The sequence below is a fragment of the Bufo gargarizans genome, chromosome 7 (genome assembly GCF_014858855.1).
Source record: "Bufo gargarizans isolate SCDJY-AF-19 chromosome 7, ASM1485885v1, whole genome shotgun sequence".
Classification (NCBI taxonomy): Eukaryota; Metazoa; Chordata; class Amphibia; order Anura; family Bufonidae; genus Bufo; species Bufo gargarizans.
The window spans coordinates 87,920,381-87,943,099 of NC_058086.1; the positions used below are offsets into that span (position 1 = coordinate 87,920,381).

At 48.1% G+C, this 22,719-nt stretch overlaps 1 protein-coding gene across 6 annotated transcripts in view; it reads right to left on the reverse strand.

Moving 5' to 3' along the window:
• Positions 1 to 22,719, reverse strand: part of LOC122943027 (activating transcription factor 7-interacting protein 1-like) — a 100,117-nt gene that overhangs the window by 42,919 nt on the left and 34,479 nt on the right. For all 6 annotated transcript variants that reach the window (XM_044300399.1, XM_044300396.1, XM_044300401.1 and 3 more), the window contains one exon: positions 20,348 to 20,493. In XM_044300399.1, the coding sequence (XP_044156334.1) occupies positions 20,348 to 20,493 (146 nt within the window). The remainder of the gene's footprint in view (positions 1 to 20,347; positions 20,494 to 22,719) is intronic.

The following is a 22,719-nucleotide window of genomic DNA, read 5'->3' on the forward strand; positions in this document are numbered from 1 at the left end:
TGGGTCCCCCTTAGGAGGGGATGCTCATGTGGAAATACAATCCGCTGGAAAGGATATAGGACGTACAGTTTTTTGGGGTGGAAAAATGCATGTCTGTGTGATCCCCAAGCCTTGGAAACCACCGCCGAAAAATCATTATGGCGAGGAAATACCTTTGAGGCCTGTTTTGGACGGAAGAAGGACACCCCCTGTTGGTCTGTGTGGGGGGGAAATCGTCCTGCACAGAATTAATCCCTATAGCTTTGAATTAAAGCTTCTAAAAGGTCAAATAAAATACAGTTTTATTCAGACTTAGTCGTGGCCAAAAGTTTTGAGAATTACATAAATATTGGAAATTGGAAAAGTTGCTGCTTAAGTTTTTATAATAGCAATTTGCATATACTCCAGAATGTTATGAAGAGTGATCAGATGAATTGCATAGTCCTTAATCCCAAAAAAAACCTTTCCACTGCATTTCATTGCTGTCATTAAAGGACCTGCTGAGATCATTTCAGTAATCGTCTTGTTAACTCATGAATGTTGACGAGCACAAGGCTGGAGATCATTATGTCAGGCCGATTGGGTTAAAATGGCAGACTTGACCTGATGAAAGGAGGGTGATGCTTGAAATCATCAAGATGAAAGCAATGGCGAGATGCGCCATGATGGACCACCCAGCTTTCCTAGGAGCAGAATTAAGTTTACTACTAGGACTTGGTAAGGGACACAGAGAATGATATTTCATTGTATTAATACTAATTTGACAGTGGGGGTGAAATTATACCATCTAGATTGGCGAATAAATAAATACATTAATTAATCGATCATCTCCATATTGAGCTGTAGTCTTAGGATATTTTGAGGCTTCATTCTACCTGCAGAAGAATTAAGACTCAATCGAGCAAAGCATTAAATAATTGCTTAGCATATAATATTCTATACATATATACACATACACACACCGTATTTTTCGCCCCATAAGACGCACTTTTTCTTCCCCCAAAATTACTACCTTACATCCTAATCGCTTATGTAGTATTCAGGCAGGCTTATGTAGAATGAAGCAGGCGGCGCAGGCAAGTGACGTCAGTGAGACGCGCCGGCCGCCCGGCCTGCCTGCCTGAATTCTACAGAAGCGATTAGGATGTAAGGTAGTAATAGGAGTGAGGGGGCATGTTTAATAACTATTAATTGAATATGACATCTTATATTAGTATACCGGATCTGTTGATGGCACTGTTATGGGCTTGGGGGGGGGGGGGTCTGTGGATGGCAAATATATAACAGTGCCAGCCACAGATCCCCCCCCCCTGTAACCGTGCCAGCCACAGATCCCCCCCGTAACAGTGCCAGCCACAGATCCTTCCCCTGTAACAGTGCCCGTCATCCACAGATCCCCCCCATAACAGTGCCCGTCGTCCACAGATCCCCCCCCATAACAGTGCCCGTCGTCCACAGATCCCCCCCCATAACAGTGCCCGTCATCCACAGATCCCCCCCCCATAAGTGCCCGTCATCCACAGATCCCCCCCCCATAACAGTGCCCGTCATCCACAGATCCCCCCCATAACAGTGTCAGTCATCCACAGATCCCCCCCATAACAGTGCCCGTCATCCACAGATCCCCCCCATAACAGTGTCAGTCATCCACAGATCCCCCCCATAACAGTGTCAGTCATCCACAGATCCCCAGTAATAGTGCCATCCACAGACCACCATTAGCTCCAAACCCACCAAACACACAGCACACCCTTTGGTTAAAAAAAAAAAAATTCTTATTTTCCTCCCCAAAAACCTAGGTGCGTCTTATGGGCCGGTGCGTCTTATAGGGCGAAAAATACGGTGTATATATATGCAAAAGAAAGAAAAAAAGGCAGCACTCCAAATTGTGCTAAAAAAAAAATAAAAAAAAAATTGACTGTTTATTCACATATCTAGCACCAACGTTTCAGCTCTCTTTGGAGCCTTTGTCCGGAGAGATAGATATATAGAGAGATAGATAGAGAGAGATTATATATATATATATATATATATATATATATATATATATATATATATATATATATATATATATATACACACACACACACACATACACACACACATATACATATATACACACACACACACACACACACATATACATACACACACAGTACAGACCAAATGTTTGGACACACCTTCTCATTCAAAGAGTTTTCTTTATTTTCATGACTATGAAAATTGTAGATTCACACTGAAGGCATCAAAACTATGAATTAACACATGTGGAATTATATACATAACAAAAAAGTGTGAAACAACTGAAAATATGTCATATTCTAGGTTCTTCAAAGTAGCCACCTTTTGCTTTGATTACTGCTTTGCACACTCTTGGCATTCTCTTGATGAGCTTCAAGAGGTAGTCACCTGAAATGGATTTCACTTCACAGGTGTGCCCTGTCAGGTTTAATAAGTGGGATTTCTTTCCTTATAAATGGGGTTGGGACCATCAGTTGCATTGTGGAGAAGTCGGATACACAGCTGATAGTCCTACTGAATAGACTGTTAGAATTTGTAGTATGGCAAGAAAAAAGCAGCTAAGTAAAGAGAAAGAGTGGCCATCATTACTAATGAAGGTCAGTCAGTCCGAAAAATTGGGAAAACTTTGAAAGTGTCCCCAAGTGCAGTCACAAAAACCATCAAGCGCTACAAAGAAACTGGCTCACATGCGGACCACCCCAGGAAAGGAAGACCAAGAGTCACCTCTGCTGCTGAGGATAAGTTCATCCGAGTCACCAGCCTCAGAAATCGCAGGTTAAACAGCAGCTCAGATTAGAGACCAGGTCAATGCCACACAGAGCTCTAGCAGCAGACACATCTCTAGAACAACTGTTAAGATGTAAAATTGAGTGGTAGTATCTGCACTGTCACAGTATGTCCCTTCTCTGTGAACTGCTGAACACAGAGCCGCTGCTGACTACCTGAAAGATAACGGTTGCCGCGATCCGCAAAATAAATATATTTCAAATGTAAAAGTAAGATATCAGTGCTGAAAAAAAAAAAAAAAAAAAAAAAAAAAGGGGGACATGGGGCACAATTGAGTAATGGAATACCTGTATGGCTGGATGTAGGTCCGGAGATACTCCTAGTCCGGAATCAAGTGTCCACCTGGCACTCGATAGTGCCGGGTGGACAGCGATTCTTCTGGCTCTACTTCAAAAAGGCGTGCGCCGCTCCGGCCGGCAGCTGACGCGCGCACAAAGGAGCGTGATGGTAAGGGAATCCGAAAGTGCAGCGTGTGACGTCACAACTGTGGTACGGATACTTCCAAGAACCAAAAACAATCCAACGCGTTTTGAGGCCGGCGGGCCTCTTCATCAGGGATGGTTGCTGTAATCAGGCCTGTGAAGTAAATAGGAATCCGGTTCCCATGGTAACCGCTGTCCATTCCCACACTATTGTTTTTAGATCTGCTTGTTAGCGGAAGATATGAGGTGCATCCTGGTGATTCAAAATTGCTAAAACTTGTCTGTGAAGAATATGTTTTATTCAGGGGTATTGTATTTGGAGTATTTTATTGTTAGAAAGCAAATAATTCAAATTTTGGGTTTAAACCCCTTGGGGCTAGGCTGTTCAGTCTGAAGATCCACTTGCTCTCACATCGCGACATCTGTTGAATGAAGTCTCTGCCTCTTATATTGAGTTTAACCTTTTCGATGCCCCCAAATGTGGAGCCAAAGAAGGAGCCCCCATGATATTCAGTGTAGTGAGGGGACAGGGGGTGACCATCATATTTTTTATTTATATTATTCAGATGTTCACCCATTCTGATTTTAAGTTCCCGTTTTGTTCTACCTATATATAATTTCTGTCAGGGACGTTAAATGAAGTATACTACTCCCTTGGTGTTGCAGGAAATATATTGGTTAATTTTGTAGATATGCTGGGTGTCACCTATCTCTATTATAGGGTATTTAACTAAGCCAGGTTTAATCTTTTGGCAATTCTTGCATAATTTACATGGAAAAAAGCCCCTCCGTCCTATTTGGTTGGTTTTATTGTTTTTCACATGATCTACATGATGGTGCTATCATGTTGGCTAGATTTGATGCTTTCTTAAATATAAATGTCGGGTATGTTGGAATCTTTTCCCCTATCAATTTATCTTGGCGTAGCATCTCCCAGTGTTTCTTAACTATCTTTTTGAGAATAAATGATCCTTCGCTGTATGTGGAAACGATCAGGATTTTAATGAGGGTATTAGTTGGATCAGTTTCCTCACCAGTTTGTTTATTCTTTCCAGAGTCCTGCAGGAGTACAACTTCTCGGATTTGGTCCACAATTGTTTCTAGGTCCTTGCTCTTATATCCCTTTTCCGTAAATTTTTTATTTAACTCCTTAGTTTCTTCTTCAAAGTGGGTAATCTCAGAGCAATTCCTGCGTATTCTTATATATTGGCTCCGGGGAATATTGGTCAGCCAGATGGGCAGGTGACAGCTGTTCAGTGGTATAAAACGGTTACAGTCAGTAGGTTTGCGATATGTTTTAGTCTGAATAACTCCTTTGTTAATGAAAATTATTAGATCCAGGAAATGTACTTGTTCCTTACTGTAATGTGGCGTAAAATGTAGGCGAAATTCATTTTTATTCAAATCATTTAAAAACTTGTCAAGTTCAACCTCTCCGCCTCTCCAAATAAAAACAATATCGTCAATAAAATGTTTCCAAAGGACCAGACCCGCCCCAAGCCCGCCACAGAGGAAGATGGCAGACTCCTCCCTTCGACCCATGTATAGATTTGCGAAACTTGGTGCGAATCTGGTCCCCATTGCTGTTTACCCCATGTTTGCAGATAAAAAAAATCACGATCATATTCAAAATAATTGTGGGCGAGAATGAACATAACGCAATCCCCGATAAAGGTGATCTGATCTTTAGGCATCTTTCCGTCCTTCTCCAGGAAATATTCACTTGCGGATCTCCCTTTAGAGTTTTCTATAACAGTGTATAAATGAAGTTATGTCCAGTGTACCTAGGATTTAACCGTCCTCCCACTTGATATTTCCCAACAGTTGTAAAAACGAGATTTTTGTATAACTTACCAGTAAAATCTCTTTCTCGCTCTTCCTTGGGGGACACAGGAACTCTTGGGTATAGCTTATCTCCATAGGAGGCGTGACACTAAGTAAAAGACTGTTAAGCCCCTCCTCCAGCAGCTATACCCTCAGCCTGGAGAGAGAGACTTCCAGTTATGTGCCCAAGTAGTGCAAGACAAAGGCAAGGAGTAACCAAACCAATACCAACAAGCCAGAAAAAAACACCCGAAGGCCAACAAAAAAACAATGGGCGGGCGCTGTGTCCCCCAAGGAAGAGCGAGAAAGAGATTTTACTGGTAAGTTATACAAAAATCTCGTTTTCTCGCCCAATTCCTTGGGGGACACAGGAACTCTTGGGACGTTCAAAAGCAGTCCACAAACAGGGAGGGACCACAATCAAAAGCGAACCAGGCACCGTAAACATTAAGGCACCGCCGCCTGCAAAACCAAGCGGCCCAAAGCAGCATCCGCCGAGGCATAAGTGTTCACCCTGTAAAACTTGGTGAACGTGTGCAAAGAAGACCAGGTGGCCGCCTTGCACAGTTGTTCAGCCGAGGCACGATTACGCTGAGCCCAGGAAGCCCCGACCGCTCTGGTAGAATGAGCGGTAACACCAAAGGGCGGATCCCTGCCCCGAGCACGGTAAGCCTCAACGATAGCCATCTTGAGAAAGCGGGCAACAACCACCTTAGACGCCGCCAGCCCCCTGCGCGGACCCTCCGGAATCACAAACAGAGAATCCGTACGCCGAAAGGGTCTGGTCACATCCAGGTAGATCCTGAGAGCCCGAACAACATCCAGACGGTGAAGCTCCCGCTCCCGGGGATGCGACGGGGCCGGACACAGAGAAGGAAGGACAATATCCTCATTCAGGTGAAAGGCGGACACCACCTTCGGAAGAAATTCCGGAACAGGACGGAGAACCACCTTGTCCTGGTGAAAAACCAAGAAGGGCTCCACGCAAGAAAGAGCCGCCAACTCAGACACACGCCGAAGAGACGTGATAGCGACGAGAAAGAAAACTTTGCAAGACAACAAGCGAGGGGAAACCCTGCGCAGAGGCTCGAAAGGGGAAGATTGGAGAGCCGCCAACACAATGTTGAGATCCCAAGCAGGAACAGGAGGGCGATAGGGGGGAGCACAGTGAGCAACCCCCTGAAGAAAGGTCTTAACCGGACCGAGCGGAGCCAGCGGACGCTGAAAAAGGACCGAAAGAGCCGAAATCTGACCCTTCAGGGTACTGAGACCCAAGCCCAGAACCAGACCAGATTGCAAAAAGGACAAAACCGTAGGAAGGGAAAACCTCAGAGGGGGAGTCCCCAAGGCCTCACAGAAAGCCAAATAGGCCCGCCAGGTACGATAATAAATCCTGGCCGAGGCCGGTTTCCGTGCACGAATCATGGTACGGACCACGTCAGCCGAAAACCCCCGCCGCGTCAGGACCGCGGTTTCAATAGCCACGCCGTCAAACGTAGCGACCCTAAATGCTGGTGGAAGATCGGCCCCTGAGAGAGGAGGTCTTCTCTGAGAGGCAGAGGCAAGGGAGCGTCTGCCAGAAGCAACATAAGGTCGGCGTACCACGGACGACGCGGCCAGTCCGGGGCGATTAGGATTGCTGGCGTGCCCTCCGCCGCAATCTTCCGAAGGACCCGCGGAAGAAGAGGCAGGGGCGGAAACACGTAGAGGAGCGAAAACTCCGTCCAGGGGAGGACGAGCGCGTCCGCGCCGTAAGCGTCCGGATCTTTGGCCCTGGCCACGTAGATGGGAAGTTTGTAGTTGAATCTGGAGGCCATGAGATCCACGTCCGGACGACCCCAACGGAGACAAAGAGACTCGAAGACGTCGTGGTGCAGAGACCACTCCCCCGGGTCGATCGTCGTCCGACTGAGGAAATCCGCCGCCCAATTGTCCACCCCCGGAATGTAAATGGCCGAAAGGGCCGGAACATGAACCTCCGCCCAGCGAAGGATCAGAGACACCTCCCTCATCGCCGCCGCGCTGCGAGTGCCCCCCTGGTGATTTATGTACGCCACAGCCGTGGCATTGTCCGACTGGACCCGAACAGGGAGACCCTGCAGCAACGAAGTCCAGTGTCGGAGCGAGAAAAGAATGGCTCTCAGCTCCAGAACATTGATCGGCAGTCTGGACTCCGACGGAGACCAAGTGCCCTGGACGGACCGGGGAGGAAACACTCCCCCCCAACCCCGCAGACTGGCATCGGTGGTAATCACCAGCCAAGACATTGGCAGGAAAGACTTCCCCTGAAGAGGGGTCCGCAGCCACCAGAGGAGAGAGGAACGAACCTGGGGGGAAAGGGGAAAATGCCGATCCAGACTCTCCTGGGACTTGTCCCAAGCGGACAGAATGGCCGTCTGAAAGGTGCGGGAGTGGTACTGCGCGTAAGGAATCGCCTCGAAGCAGGACACCATCTGACCCAGGACCCGCATGCTGAACCGGAAAGAAGGACGGCGGTGGGACAGAAGGCTCCGAACCGACCGATGGAGGAGCAGGCGCTTCTCCAACGGAAGACGAACCACCGCTGAATCGGTATCCAGCAGCATCCCCAGAAAGACCAATTGCCGGGAAGGAACAAGAGAGGATTTGGGTAGGTTGATAACCCAACCAAACTGGCGCAAGGTCTGCAGCGAGAGATCCACGCTGGCTGAAGTCAGTGACAGAGAAGGCGCCTTGATCAGGAGATCGTCCAGATATGGAAGCAGAAAAACTCCCCTGGAACGAAGTAAGGCGAGGACCGGGGCCAGGATCTTCGTGAAAACACGAGGGGCCGTCGCCAGCCCGAAGGGAAGGGCAACGAACTGGTAGTGTTCGGACCCCACTGCAAAACGCAGAAAGCACTGATGACACCGTGCGATTGGAATGTGAAGGTAGGCGTCCTGGATGTCGATGGAGGCCAGGAACTCCCCCTGTTCCAGAGAGGCCACCACCGACCTGAGAGACTCCATCCGGAACCGCTGAAGACGAAGGAAGCGGTTCAGCCGTTTCAGATCCAGAATGGGTCGCACCGAACCCTCCTTCTTGGGGACCACAAAAAGGTTCGAATAGAACCCCTTGAACCTGTCCCCCATAGGAACCGGGATGATGACCCCTTTGTCTAGAAGAGTCTGAACGGCAGCAAAGAAATCGGCCGCCCCTCGGGAATCCCGGGGAACCCGAGAGCGAAAGAACCGAACTGGGGGAAGGGACGCAAGCTCGAGTTTGTATCCGGAAGACACAACCTCGAGAGCCCAGGCGTCGGAGACGTGCGCCTGCCAGAAGTCCCTGAACAGGAGGAGACGTCCCCCCACCCGGGTGGGTGGGGGCGCACCTTCAGGCGGGGGGCTGCTTGGTCGCGGGAGCGCGAGCAGGTTGAGATTTGCGCCAGGAGGGCTGGGTCCGAAAAAAGGGTTTCTTACGCCTGTCCTGGACAGGGTTAGTGGACGGACCAGAAGCGGAGCGAGGAGCGGAAGCCCTACGAGAAGACCTGAAACGGGAGAAGGTGGGACGACCACGAGTGGAGCTCCTAGCTTTGGATTGGGGAAGATGAGTACTCTTCCCCCCCGTGGCTTCCGAGATGATTTCATCCAAACGGGTTCCGAACAAACGAGCACCAGAGAAAGGAAGGCTAGTAAGAGACCGCTTTGACGCGGCGTCCGCCGACCAAACCTTTAACCAAAGCTCTCTCCTAGCCGACACGGCCAGAGCAGACGAACGGGCAATAAGAGCCCCTGCATCCAGGGATGCTTCACATACAAATTTTCCAGCCTGAACGATAAGTTGAGTCAGGGCACGGAGGTCTTGAATAGGGACGTCAGATTCAAGCTCCAGATCCAGCTGAGATGCCCATTCTGAAACCGCTTTACCCGCCCAAGCGGAAGCAAAGACTGGCCGAAGCGCGGATCCGGAGGCCGAAAAGATACCCTTTGTAAGGGCCTCTACACGGCGATCTTCAGTGGATTGTAAGGAAGAACCATCTGCGACGGGAATAGCCGTGCTCTTGGCCAAACGGGCCACAGGGGGGGTCGACCTTGGGAGGAGACGCCCAGTTTGTGATGCAATCCGCCGGAAACGGATAACAAACATCTAACTTTTTTGGCGGGGTAAACCGTGCATCAGGACGGGCCCAGGCCTTAGAAACCACTGACGAAAAGTCAGCATGGAGGGGAAAAACCGCCGAAGCCTGCTTCTGGCGAAAAAAGGAAACACTGGTTTTCTCAGGATCAGGAGGATCATCGCGAATTTTAAAGGTATCACGGATACTGTTTATAAGGTGGCCCACAGCGGAAGCCAGCTTTGAAGGCAGCGCCGAATCCATATCCCAATCTGAATCAACCAGCTCCCCTTCAGAGGGCAAATCCTGCAAGGAGGAAGGGCCCGACTGAGAACGCACCCTTGGGGGGGATACCGAAGCATCCGAGGATGACCGGTGATCCGCCCTAGGCCGCTTCTGGGATTGGCGGGCTCTAGAGGAATCGCCTGCAGAGAGAGACTCAGACGGGTCGGCCAGGACAGCGGACCCGGAGGGCCCAGCAGGGGAATCATCCGGCTGCGACAAGGGCAACACATCTGCAAGTCGGCCCACAACGCTAGTGAGACTAACCACAGCCTGGGAGAGGGATCTAGCCCAGTCAGGGGGATCCAAGAGGCCAGGGGGTGACACAACAGATGGCGGACCCTGCGATGGGTCCTTGCAAAGCGAGCAATGCGGGTCAGACTGCCCTTGAGGAAAGGGCGCCTTACATGCGGTGCAGGTATGATACCAAGGTCCCACCGGCACTAAGGGGTCAGACATGTTGGTAGGAGCAAAGAAAAAAAAAAAAAAAACCCGAGTCCAGGCCAGGGGGCTACAGTGAGGAAGGGTCAACAGTCCTACCAGGTCACAGAAGGAAGCTGAACGGCAGCGGCAGCAGCAGAAGAACGGCGGTGTGCAATCAGAGCAATGGTCCGTCCTGCAGTGAGCTCCCAGAAGCACGCAGGCACGAGAGTGGGCGGGACTAAAGAGGCGCGGGAAGAAAGTCGTCCGGCCTCTGAATGAAGACCAAGCCAGCGCTGGCCGGTCCGAAACTCCGCCCCCCACCGAAAACATTATCGCGCGCGCGCGCGATTCAAATCCCGCGCTCCACCATCACAGGACTCCCCAATGGCCCCCGCCGCAGCGGAAGCAAGGTAGGAGCCCAAAGGGGAGGACCGGGTGTCGGCGTCCTGCCATGCAACGGCACAGCGGTCGCATACCCGGCCGCCCTCAAACAAGTCTCCCCCATGAGTCATCGCCGCCGCGCCGCTCCCAGACTGTACAAAACAGGGCGCCCGGCCGCCGAATCGCGCCTGCAACGAGGCCATCAGTAAAGGGGAGTCAGAGAGGAGCACCGAACCCTCCGGAGAGGGGAGGGAGGGAGGGAGGGGGGGGAGCGGAATGGCTGCACTAGCCACCTCACCTGCGACGTCTTCACCCTCTAGTCCATCCAGCTGGGACGCCCCTTCAGCCACTGGCACAGAGTGACAGTAGCTGGAGAGGGGCTTGCAGGTGGGCGACCCAGTGCTGGCGGGATACAGGGGAGCATGAGCTGCCCTGGTCCTCCTTTTCTTCTGTGGGGGAGGCAGCAGGGCGGATAACCGGCCCTGGTGCAGCTCAACCCCGGGAAAACAGAGAAGTCTACTGCGACTCTGTTGTCCCTGTGGAAAAATCCAAGTGAAAAAAAGTAAAATCAAAAAATTAAAAACTCTGAATCTTCACAAGACAACTCTGCAGTGCAGAGAGTGTCTTGCCTCCTTGACACTAAGCAAAAAACTGGAAGTCTCTCTCTCCAGGCTGAGGGTATAGCTGCTGGAGGAGGGGCTTAACAGTCTTTTACTTAGTGTCACGCCTCCTATGGAGATAAGCTATACCCAAGAGTTCCTGTGTCCCCCAAGGAATTGGGCGAGAAATATGTTTAGTGTCCTTAAGATAGGCAGGGAGTTTTTGTACGTGGCTTTGTAATAAGGTGTCAACATATCTGGATAGATTGGCTGTTAGACTGTCGATACCTGAAATGATCGGGCATCCGGGGGGGATTTGTCTGAGGTTTATGAATTGTCGGCAAGTAGTAGAAAATAGGGATTTTAGGGCATTGATTGTTCATATATGATGCTTCTTCCGTAGTTATTATCCCTTTCAATTTTCCTTTTTTCATTAATTGATTCAGTTGGTGTTTGTATGTATTAGTTGGGTCAAAATCTATTTTCTACAAGTTTTTTTCTCACTGAGGAGTCGAATAGATTCGTTATGGGAAGATTTCTCATCCAATATAACTATCCCCCCCCCCCCTTTGTCCGCAGGTCTAATTACTATGTCGTTGTTGGTTTGAAGTGAACGGATAGCCTTTATTTCCTCTGGTGATAAATAAAAAAAAAAATAAAAAAAAAAACGCAAGGGCGCGTAGTACCAAGGTCTGGAATGCTGTAAAGGCATTAGAATATTCATTCAGAGGGTTAAATGGGACTTAGGTTCAAGTTCTGTGTGTATGGGAGTTTTTGATATGATATTCGGACCAGTGTCTAAGAGAGGGGTAGGGGATAGCTCAGTTGGGACTTTGTTGGATTTAGTTATATCATTAATCTTATTTTTACTTTTGTTCTGGCATTTCGGACTGGTCACATTTTTTGAGTATTTTGAGAGGTAGTTTGAATCTGCAGTGTTTTTTTTTCTTCATGAAGAATTTTATTTAAAGCAAGGTTTCTCAGAAAGGGGCAAAATTTAGCGGTAGGGGCAAATTTAAGACCCTTCTCCAGAAGGTACAGTTCATTTTCTTTTAGGTTGTAACTGCTAAGGTTATGAATACCCTGTCTATTTGCACAATGAGATGCCTTATTCCTTTTCTTACTTAGACCTTTCCCTCTGGCTCCTCTTTTCGTTTTCACTAAGGCTGTCTTCATAAATAGAGAAATCGCTTTATTTATTGGTTTTTGTGTTAATGATTTTATTTTCCTTTTTTTTTTATCTGTATTTTGATGGATCTCGAGATTTTAATTATTTCATCATAATTTTTATAAGGTTTGAGGTTCTCAAATAATTCCATAATTTCTTTATTGATTTTAATTAACCCTAGCCTCCGTTTTTTTTATAATAAATAGTACGTTTTTTGGGGAAAATTCGTGGAATAAAGAATTCCATTCTTCCACAATTTCAGGTGCACCTAAATCACTGGTAAGTGCTTTATGAATTTGAAGTCCTTTCGGTATGGTGTCATGTTCCAGATATTTCTCCAGGGATGCCATCTCCCATAGATCTCTCATTTCAGTAATTAAAAGTCTTTCTAATTTTTTGATACCCAGTTTGGCTTCCTCTATATTGTTTTTATGTTGTTCTGCATTGTCTGTAATTTCGGTTTGTTAAAGAAAGATTGAACAAATTTTTTGAACTTTTTGAAGTAAAGCCAGAAGAATCGCTGTCCACCCGGCACTATCGAGCGCTACGAAAATTGATTCCGGACTAGGAGTATCTCCGGACCTACATCCAGCCATACAGGTATTCCATTACTCAATTGTGCCCCATGTCCCTTTTATTTTCCAGCACTGATATCTTTCTTTTATATTTGAAACTGTTAAGAAGAGACTGTGCGAATCAGGCCTTCATGGAAGAATATCTGCTAGGAAACCACTGCTAAGGACAGGCAACAAGCAGAAGAGACTTGTTTGGGCTAAAGAACACAAGGAATGGACATTAGACCAGTGGATATCTGTGCTCTGGTCTGATGAGTCCAAATTTGAGATCTTTGGTTCCAACTACCGTGTCTTTGTGCGACGCAGAAAAGGTGAACGGATGGACTCTACATGCATGGTTCCCACCGTGAAGCATGGAGGAGGAGGTTTGATGGTGTGGGGGTGCTTTGCTGGTGACACTGTTGGGGATTTATTCAAAATTGAAGGCATACTGAACCAGCATGGCTACCACAGCATCTTGCAGCGGCATGCTATTCCATCCGGTTTGCGTTTAGTTGGACCTTCATTTATTTTTCAACAGGACAATGACCCCAAACACAACTCCAGGCTGTGTAAGGGCCATTTGACCATGAAGGAGAGTGATGGGGTGCTGCGCCAGATGACCTAGCCTCCACAGTCACCGGACCTGAACCCAATCGAGATGGTTTGGGGTGAGCTGGACCGCAGAGTGAAGGCAAAAGGGCCAACAAGTGCTAAGCATCTCTGGGAACTCCTTCAAGATTGTTGGAAGACCATTTCAGGCGACTACCTCTTGAAGCTCATCAAGAGAATGCCAAGAGTGTGCAAAGCAGTAATCAAAGCAAAAGGTGGCTACTCTGAAGAACCTAGAATATGACATTTTTAGTTGTTTCACACTTTTTTTTTGTTATGTATATAATTCCACATGTATAAATTCATAGTTTTGATGCCTTCAGTGTGAATCTACAATTTTCATAGTCATGAAAATAAAGAAAACTCTTTAAATGAGATGGTGTGTCCAAACTTTTGGTCTGTACGGTATACAATAATAATAAACTTTTCCCTGGATTAGGTTAGTTTCACACTAGCGGCAGCCTTCTCCGCTCCGGCCCCACTGACTATAATGGGGGTGGGCCAGAGTTCCGGCAGCAACAATGTTTGCCGTGCTGCCGCCGGAATTCCGGCCCACCCCCATTATAGTCAATGGGGCCAGAGAGGACCTCCGATGGCATGCATGCACTAGCGGCAGCACAGATCCTACAGGCTGTTCACCCGCTGGGACAGTCTGCTGGAGAAGGCTCCCGCTAGTGTGAAACTAGCCTTAGAGGACCAGACTTTCAAAGGAAATGTTTATTTTCCGACAGTGATACTCAATTCTGATATACTACATATTTATGGTAATTGGCTCAGGGCTAGCATCTGCTTATGCGGATTCATTTTGTCCTCAAAAAGGGCAAAAAGAACAAGTGGGTGGGAGCGTGTATGTATACAAATGTATTTTTTTTTTTTACACTATACAGTGGGACCTTAAGTTATAAGGGCCCCAGGATATAATACTTTTAACTTACAATTGTCTTTCCTGGGTCATCTGAAATAGAAACTAGACCTAACATACAATGACTCAGACTCTGATCGAACCAAACAACATGGCTCCTTCTCTGGTAAAACAAGATTTTTGTGAACTCACCTGTAAAATCTCTCTCTCTCGCTTTATTTATTGGGGGACACAGGACCGTGGGTATAGCTTGCTGCTGCCACTAGGAGGCGACACTAGGCTCAAATTTGTTAGCTCCTCCCCCGCAGGCTATACCCCCTCCAGCCTGGAGAGAGCACGTCAGTTAGTGCTCCAGCAGTAGGAGAAGCAGAATAAAACTAAAAAACAACAAGAACTGCAAACTGCCGCAAGACCAAACCAAAACAAAAAAGGTCCCAACTGGCAAAACCTGGACCCCACTTGCCGTACAAAGAACATTGAGTGTGTGCTGTCTCTCCCAACGAATAAAGCGAGAAAGATTTTAAAGGCGAGTTCACAAAAATCTCATTTTGTCGCTCATATCAGTGGGGGGGGGGGGGGGGGGGGACACAGGACCGTGGGACGTCCTAAAGTAGTCCCCGGGGAAGGAGAAACAACACCCAGAAACTAACTTCCTCATGGAATTCACTACACTGAGGCCGGCAAGACTCTGCGGCCAAGAGCAGCATCCGCCGAGGCTAAAGAATGCACTCTATAAAATTTTGCGAACGTGTGTAAGGAGGACTAAGTCGCCGCCTTACACAATTGAGACGCAGAAGCATGGTGGAGGTGCGCCCAAGAAGCCCCGTCCGCTCTGGTAGAGTGAGCCGTGAACCCAGGAGAAGGTGCCTTGTTCCTAGAGCGATAGGCCTCAGCAATGGCCGACCGAATCCACCGGGCAATATTTACCTTGGGAGCCACCAAACCTCTACGAGGACCTTCCAAGATTATGAACAGAGCGTCCATGCGCCTAAAGAGGGCCACGACGGACAGGTGTATCTTCAAAGCCCGCACGACGTCCAGACAATGGAGAGAAACCTTCCATGGATGAGAAGATTTGGGGCAAAACAAGGGCAGAACAATGTCCTCGTTAACGTGAAATGCGGATACTACCTTTGGTAGAAAAGACTGCACTGGGTGGATTACCACCTTATCTTGATGGAACATCAAGAAGGGCTCCCTGCAGGTAAGAGCCACCAGTTCCGAAACCCTTCGAATAGATTTAATAGCCACCAAAAATGCCACTTTCCTGGAAAGCAAACGAAGGGAGACCTCTCTGAGGTTCGAATGGAGCGGCCTGGAGCGAACCCAGAACTAGGCTCAGGTCCCAAGAATGCAACGGCGGCCGATAGGGAGGCACAGTGTGAGCCACCCCTTGCATAAAAAGGTCTTGATCGGACCCAAGACGGCCAGTGTACACTGGGGGGGGAATAATTAAATAAATGGATAGGGCTGAGACCTGCCCCTTTAGGGAACTAAGGGCCAGCCAGACCCAGTTCTAATCCGGACTGAAGAAACACCAGCACCATAGGAAGGGAAAACCTCCTGGGAGGAAGACTGCGCTTCTCACAAAAATGCAGGAAGGACTTCCAAGTCCGATAGTAAATCTTGGAAGAGGAGGGCTTCCTAGCCCTAATTATAGTCCGAATGACCGCATCAGAAAAAAAAAAAACCTCTGTTTCAACAAGAAGGTTTCAACATCCATGTCGTTAAACGTAGCATATCTAAAATTCTGATGGAAGACTTGGCCCTGGGAGGAGAGCAGGTCGGCCCTAAGTGGAAGGGGCCATGGTGCATCCCCCCAGAAGAAAATTAGCTCCGAGTACCAAGCTAGTCAATGCCAGTCTGGGGCAGTCAGGATTGCCTGGATGCCCTCCATCCTGATTCTGCACAGGATGAGGCAGAAGTGGTAAGGGTAGGAACAAGAAGCGGTCCCATGGTGCCACGAGCATCCACGTTGTACGCCACCAGGTCTCTTGCGCGAGACAAAAAGCACGGGAGCTTGTGATGGAGTCTGGACGCCTTCAAGTCCACTTCCGGACGTCCCCACTGGAGACAGAGAGCCTTGAGACAGAGAGACCACTCCCTCAGGTCCACTGTCGTCCAGCTGAAAAAGTCTGCCGTCCAATTGTCCACTCCCAGAACGTAGACTGTCGAAATCAACGGAACATTAGCTTCCGCCCACTGTAGAATCTTCGCAGACTCCCGCATGACCGCACGGCTGTGAGTCTCTCCTTGGTGGCAGATATAGGCTACCACCGTGACAATGTCCGACTGTACTCTGACCAGACGACCCTGCAAGAGGGGAGTCCAATGGCGAAAGGAGAGGTAGATGGCCCAGATGTTGATGGGATTGAGACCAAAGGCCCTGGACCGTCCGGGTGGCAAAGACCCCGCCCCAGCCGTGCAGGCTGGCGTCTGTTGTAATGTAATGTATAAAATGAGAAAGAAGGTTTGAGGGTTAGTCAGAGCTGATGGAGAGGACTCCACTTGATCTGAAAAACTTCAGGCGCCAGGGGTTTATAGGAGTAAGGTGTAGGAGAAAGTAGGTAGATAGGCTGCTCAGGGTTTGTCAAGCAGACTAGGGCGTCCGCTTGTGTAGGATAATTGGGGTAGAAGAAATTGGGAGGACCGGTGGTTATGGGTAACCCCTCGAATCCACCTATTTCTAGAAACCCGTTGTGAGCGCCAATCGTAATAGGTCGGTAGGAAGGTATATGTTTAATATAAAGTACCAAGAAACAACAATGTACGGCACTGGGTCTCGGGTGCCTAAGAGACCATTAGCTGTAGTATCATACAAGCCAATAGATCAATGGATAGAGCGAACAAGCGAAAACATAAGGGTAAAATACGTATAAAAAGATACATGTATCATAAAAATACTAAAAGTATCGTATACTTCTTACTCACTTCACGAGGGGGGTGGTTTACCAGGATAAGCATACTACACCTATAATACGGCTCAGAGCCGGATATCTACCCTAATAAAGACAAGTGAACAGAAGCACCCGTGTGTTTGGCTGCCTTCATCTTGTAAAATCCTAGAAGCGATCCAGGCCGGGGGGGGGGGGGGGGAGTGGGGTTTACAGGTGTATTATGCTTATCCTTGTAAACCAGCCCCCTCGTGAAGCGAGTAAGAAGTATACAATACTTTAGTATTTTTATGTTACATGTATCTTTTTATATGCATTTTACCTTTATGTTTCCGTCTGTTGTAATGACAGTCCATGTAACTGGGAGAAAGGATTTCCCTGAAGACAGGTGCACAGTCACGATCCAAGTGAGTGCCGAGCACACTTGCCAAGATAGACGAATCCCGAGATCCAGAGAGAGTCCCGGGATTTGTCCCAGGATGACAAAATGGTCCGCTGAAAGTACCTGGTGTGGAATTGAGCAAAAGGGATTGCTTCGAAGGAGGCCACCATCACCCGCATAAAATTACGAATAGACGTACTGCGGCGCTGGAGTCCAGTCCAGTCTCTTGTCCAGTAGCAGGCGTACCACAGCTGCACCTGAATCTAACGTCGTGCCCAGGAACCTGACTTGAGTGGCGGGAGACAGGAAGGACTTCTGCAGATTGACTATCCACCCGAAGCAGGATAGCGTACTCAAAGTGCTCCAAAGACTCTCCTCACATCGAGATGCCATAGGAGCCTTGATCAAGATGGTCATCCAAATACGAGAGTAGAGTAATGCCCCTGGATCGCAGAAGGTCCAGAAGGGGAGCGAAATTGGTAATGGCACGAATGAATGGCAAACCGAAGAAAACGTTAGTGAACGGTTGCGATGGGGACGGGCAAGTAGGCATCCTGGATGTCTAGGGACGCCATAAATTCCCCTTGTACCAATGAAGCAACCACGGAACGAAGGGACTCCATCCTGAATACAGAGGAAGCGGTTCACCATCTTGAGGTTCAGTACTGAGCAGACATCGCCCTCTTTTTTGGGGACCACAAACAGGTTTGAATAAAAACCCGTAAACCTTCCATCTAAGGGCATCGGCGTTAACACCCACGTGAGAGAAGGGATTGAACTGCATGAAAGGATGCCGCAGCCCGAACTGGATCCCTGGGAGGCTGAGAGAGGAAAAAACTGTTGCAAGGGGCAAGATCGGACGCTAGGTCTTGGTTCAAACAGAGGGCCCACTCCAATACCGCCTTGGCTATCCATGCAGAGGCGAAAATTGGTTGTAAGGCCGGACCACTAGCCGCAAAGATAGACTTGGAGAGTGATTCTATGAGACAGACAGTCTACCGGGGCCTGGAGAGAGGAGCCATCCGCCACCGGGATAGCCGTGTTCTTAGCCAGGCGAGCGACCGGTGGGCCCACCCTCGGAAGAGAAGCCCATTTATCCATGCAATCGCCTGGAAAGGGATAGAGTAGGTCCAATCGCTTATGAACAATGAAGCGTAGACCTGGCTGGTCCCAAGCTTTTGCGACAAAAACAGAAAAGTCATTGTGTAAACGGGAAAGACTTAGTTGTCTGCCTTGAACTGGTGGAGGGGAGTTCCTCCTGAACCTGGAAGGTGTCACGTATAGCAGATTTCAGATTGCATACATGGTGAATAGCCTGATAAGAGTGCTCCGGGTCCATTTCCGTATCCGAATCCCCAATCTCACCCTCCGAAAGAGTGTCGTCTAAGAGGGAGGACGCCTGTGATCGGGAGCCAAGAGGGGATGTTGAGGCATCAGAGGAGGAACGGTGGCCTGCTCTGGGACACTTACTAGGAAGTCTGCTTCTGGTTTGTACACCTTGCGACGGTGTGGATTGCACCTGTGGCGAATTCTCAACCAAACGACCCAGCAAAGAAAGGGTGGAATGGGAGATTTTAGAGAGTTCGTTCACTGCCCGGGACAGGGACCTTGCCCAGTCGGGTTCCCCACAGCCAGGATGATCCTGCACTTCTGTGGGGTGCTGTAGAATGGAGGGACGGCTCTGTGCAGGTGCATGGCGTAGTGATAGTGACTGGCCACGAGGGAACTTTACTGCTTTACTGAGCATGAAGTGCAGGCATAGTAGGTGGTCCTGCAGAGTGCCTGAGGGGAGGTATTGGCTGGATGATACATTGTGACGCTCTATGCTGGAGGGGGTAGCGATCTCCTACCAGAAAAATGGCGGTCCCAGTTCTGTGTCTCACCCTGCAGCCGACACGAAGGAGGAAGAAGCATTGCCGCGGCGGAAGAATAAACTCCGCCACCCCCAAAGACTCTGAGAAGGACGGCAGAGCGGGCCGATGTAGAGGAAGCCACCCCCCCCCCACGCTTCGGCGCTCTCACTGTGCGGCGCATGGAGCCGCCAGTAGCCGGGGATGTATGTAAAAGGGATGGCGGCCGACTGTAGTAAGTGGCCACTGAAAGAGTGCCGCCTGCGGCTATATGCACCCGCACGGAAAGAGTGCCGCATGCAGCGATATATGAGCCGCAGCCCCTGGGAGACGCCTCCCATGAGCTGTTAACACGAGATGTTGCTGCCAGAATTAACCCCTGCCGTACCGAATGTGGGGAGTCCAAGATGGGCGACAGGTGGGTGGGATACCTCGCTACCCCCTACAGGCAGGGATAGGAGACAGGGTTGATACTCACCCGTTTTCATCTGTGGTCTTCGTCCTTTAATCTTGTACCAGCAGGGCCACCACCAGGACCGCTGGCACAAGGCAGCAGGGATCCGGGCAGAGAAGGGCTGGAGAGTAGGTGGCCCTCTTGCTGGCGGGAAGCAGGGAAGCGAGGCTGCCCTGGTCTGCTTTGTCTTCTTGGGGAGGCAAAGCGGTGGGAAAACGACACCGGCCAGCATCCCAGGGAGACAAACGCCATGCGAATCTATGTCCCATTCAGGAAACCTATAAAAAAAAAATAGAACAACTAAAAAAAAAAAGCCACCCTGCTAAGCACAGCTTAGACACTAAGCTACAAAACTGACATGCTCGCTCCAGGCTGGAGGCGGTATAGCCTGCAGGGGAGTAGCTAACAGATTTCAGCCTAGTGTCGTCTCCTAGTGGCAGCAGCAAGCTATACCCACGGTCCTGTGTCCCCCAATGATATGAGCGAGAAAAACTGTATAGTAGCTCCTCTTTACAGAACAGTGCAATGCTACATGTACTGTACTGCCTTCTGTCTGTGCCAAGATGAGCTGTTCATTTGGATGTCATAAGGATGGCTCCATTTTCTTTCTAGCACATTGTATGCTAGAATTTTTTTTGATAATTTATATATTAAAAATAGAATAGAATTTACAACATTGGGAACATCATGTGATGTCGGAATTTCATTTTTGACTGAACTGATCCTTTAGGTGCCTGAATGCAGCATTACACATAATCTGATATTAACAGTAACGCTGTACCTTCTGCAGTTTCTCATTCAGATTATCACCAGCTGTGATTTTAACCTTTAGTTCTGCCTCATACTCTTCACCCTCAAAGCGCCTCCTCTTTGAGCTCTGGCTGTCCAAATCTTCAGACTTAGAACGCTTCCGGCGGCAAAATTCACCTGTTCAGACAAATATAATGAATACATACAACATACAGACATCATGTGACCCCCTTCACTCAGAAACAAGGTTATGTTACATTGTGCTTGGGATGTGACCATGTAGAGGTGTAAGCACTACATTTTTCAGAACCCGGTCTGGGTGAAAATTCATCAATACCGCAATGTCTTTCAGAAAGTCTCTTCTCCACCTCCTTGGTCAGTATATGTTATTTTTTTCCTTTCTTTGTTAAAAGGGTTTCCCTGGCAAGAAGAGACTAAGCGCCGGCCCCAAAAGGCTGGCTTACAAAAACAGCCAAGTGTGATCGGTGTGCCACAGTTTCCGTAGCTCACTCACAAACATCATAGCAGAACAGGCCATCTCAGTCATCATATATATTGTGCTATATAACAAATTCATCTATCAATTCCTTGCTTGTACACAGAAGTGCAAGCCATAAACTCTGCATTCATATAGAAATGTGAGATTAAATGAGAAATTCCGTAGCCAACGCAATTTCTAAAAAGTCAACACTACAGAATTAAAGTACAAAAAAAAACTGGCTAACCAATCTGTAGTGTTAGGCTACTTTCACACTTGCGCTTGATCGGATCCGTTCTGAACGGATCCGATCATATTAATGCAGACGGAGGCTCCATTCAGTACGGATCCGTCTGCATTAATAACTTAGAAAAATTTCTAAGTTCGCAAGTAGCCTGAGCGGATCCGTTCAGACTTTCAATGTAAAGTCAATGGGGGACTGATCCGCTTGAATATTGAGCCATATGGGCTCATCTTCAAGCGGATCCGTTCCCATTGACTTACATTGTAAGTCTGAACGGATCCGGTTCAGCGGAGGCTGAACGCCGCCAGACTGATGCAGTCTGAGCGGATCCGCTCCATTCAGACTGCATCAGGGCTGGACGGAAGCGTTCGCGTCCGCTCGTGAGCTCCTTCAAACGGAGCTCACGAGTGGAATTGCGAACGCAAGTGTGAAAGTAGCCTTACTGCCATTTTAGTTTATTTGTAATGTAGTGCAGGGACAGGGATGTTAAACATTTTCATAATATAAATGTTCGATATAGAAACAGTCGGCACTGCACAATGCGGTTTTAGTACCCAGCAGGATTCACACCCATATGACTTCTCATGTGGTACTTGCGGTGGTGCTCAGCAAAATAAAAGTACTGAGTCCAATCATAAAAAAAATATTGTGTGTGTGAATATATATATATATATATATATATATATATATATATATATATATATATATATATATATATATATATATATATATATACACATACACACACACACACACAGATACATATATACACACACACATACATACACACACATACACAGAGTGCAGACCAAAAGTTTGGACACACCTTCTCATTCAAAGAGTTTTCTTTATTTTCCTGACTATGAAAATTGTAGATTCACACTGAAGGCATCAAAAATTTATTGACACATGTGGAATTATATAAAGAACAAAAAAGTGTGAAACAACTGAAAATATGTCATATTCTAGGTTCTTCAAAGTAGCCACCTTTTGCTTTGATTACTGCTTTGCACACTCTTGGCATTCTCTTGATGAGCTTCAAGAGGTAGTCACCTGAAATGGTTTTCACTTCACAGGTGTGCCCCGTCAGGTTTAATAAGTGGGATTTCTTGCCTTATAAACGGGGTTGGGACCATCAGTTGCGTTGTGGAGAAGTCAGGTGGATACACAGCTGATAGTCCTACTTAATAGACTGAATTTGTATTATGGCAAGAAAAAAGCAGCCAAGTAAAGAAAAACTAGTGGCCATCATTACTTTAAGAAATGAAGGTCAGTCAGTCCGAAAGATTGGGAAAACTTTGAAAGTGTCCCCAAGTGCAGTCACAAAAACCATCAAGCGCTACAAAGAAACTGGCTCACATGCGGACCGCCCCAGGAAAGGAAGGCCAAGAGTCACCTCTGCTGCGGAGGATAAGTTCATCCGAGTCACCAGCCTCAAATCACAGGTTAAGAGCAGCTCAGATTAGAGACCAGGTCAATGCCACACAGAGTTCTAGCAGCAGACATCTCTAGAACAACTGTTAAGAGGAGACTGTGTGAATCAGGCCTTCATGGTAGAATATCTGCTATGAAAACCACTGCTAAGGACAGGCAACAAGCAGAAGAGACTTGTTTGGGCTAAAGAACACAAGGAATGGACATTAGACCAGTGGAAATCTGTGCTTTGGTCTGATGAGTCCAA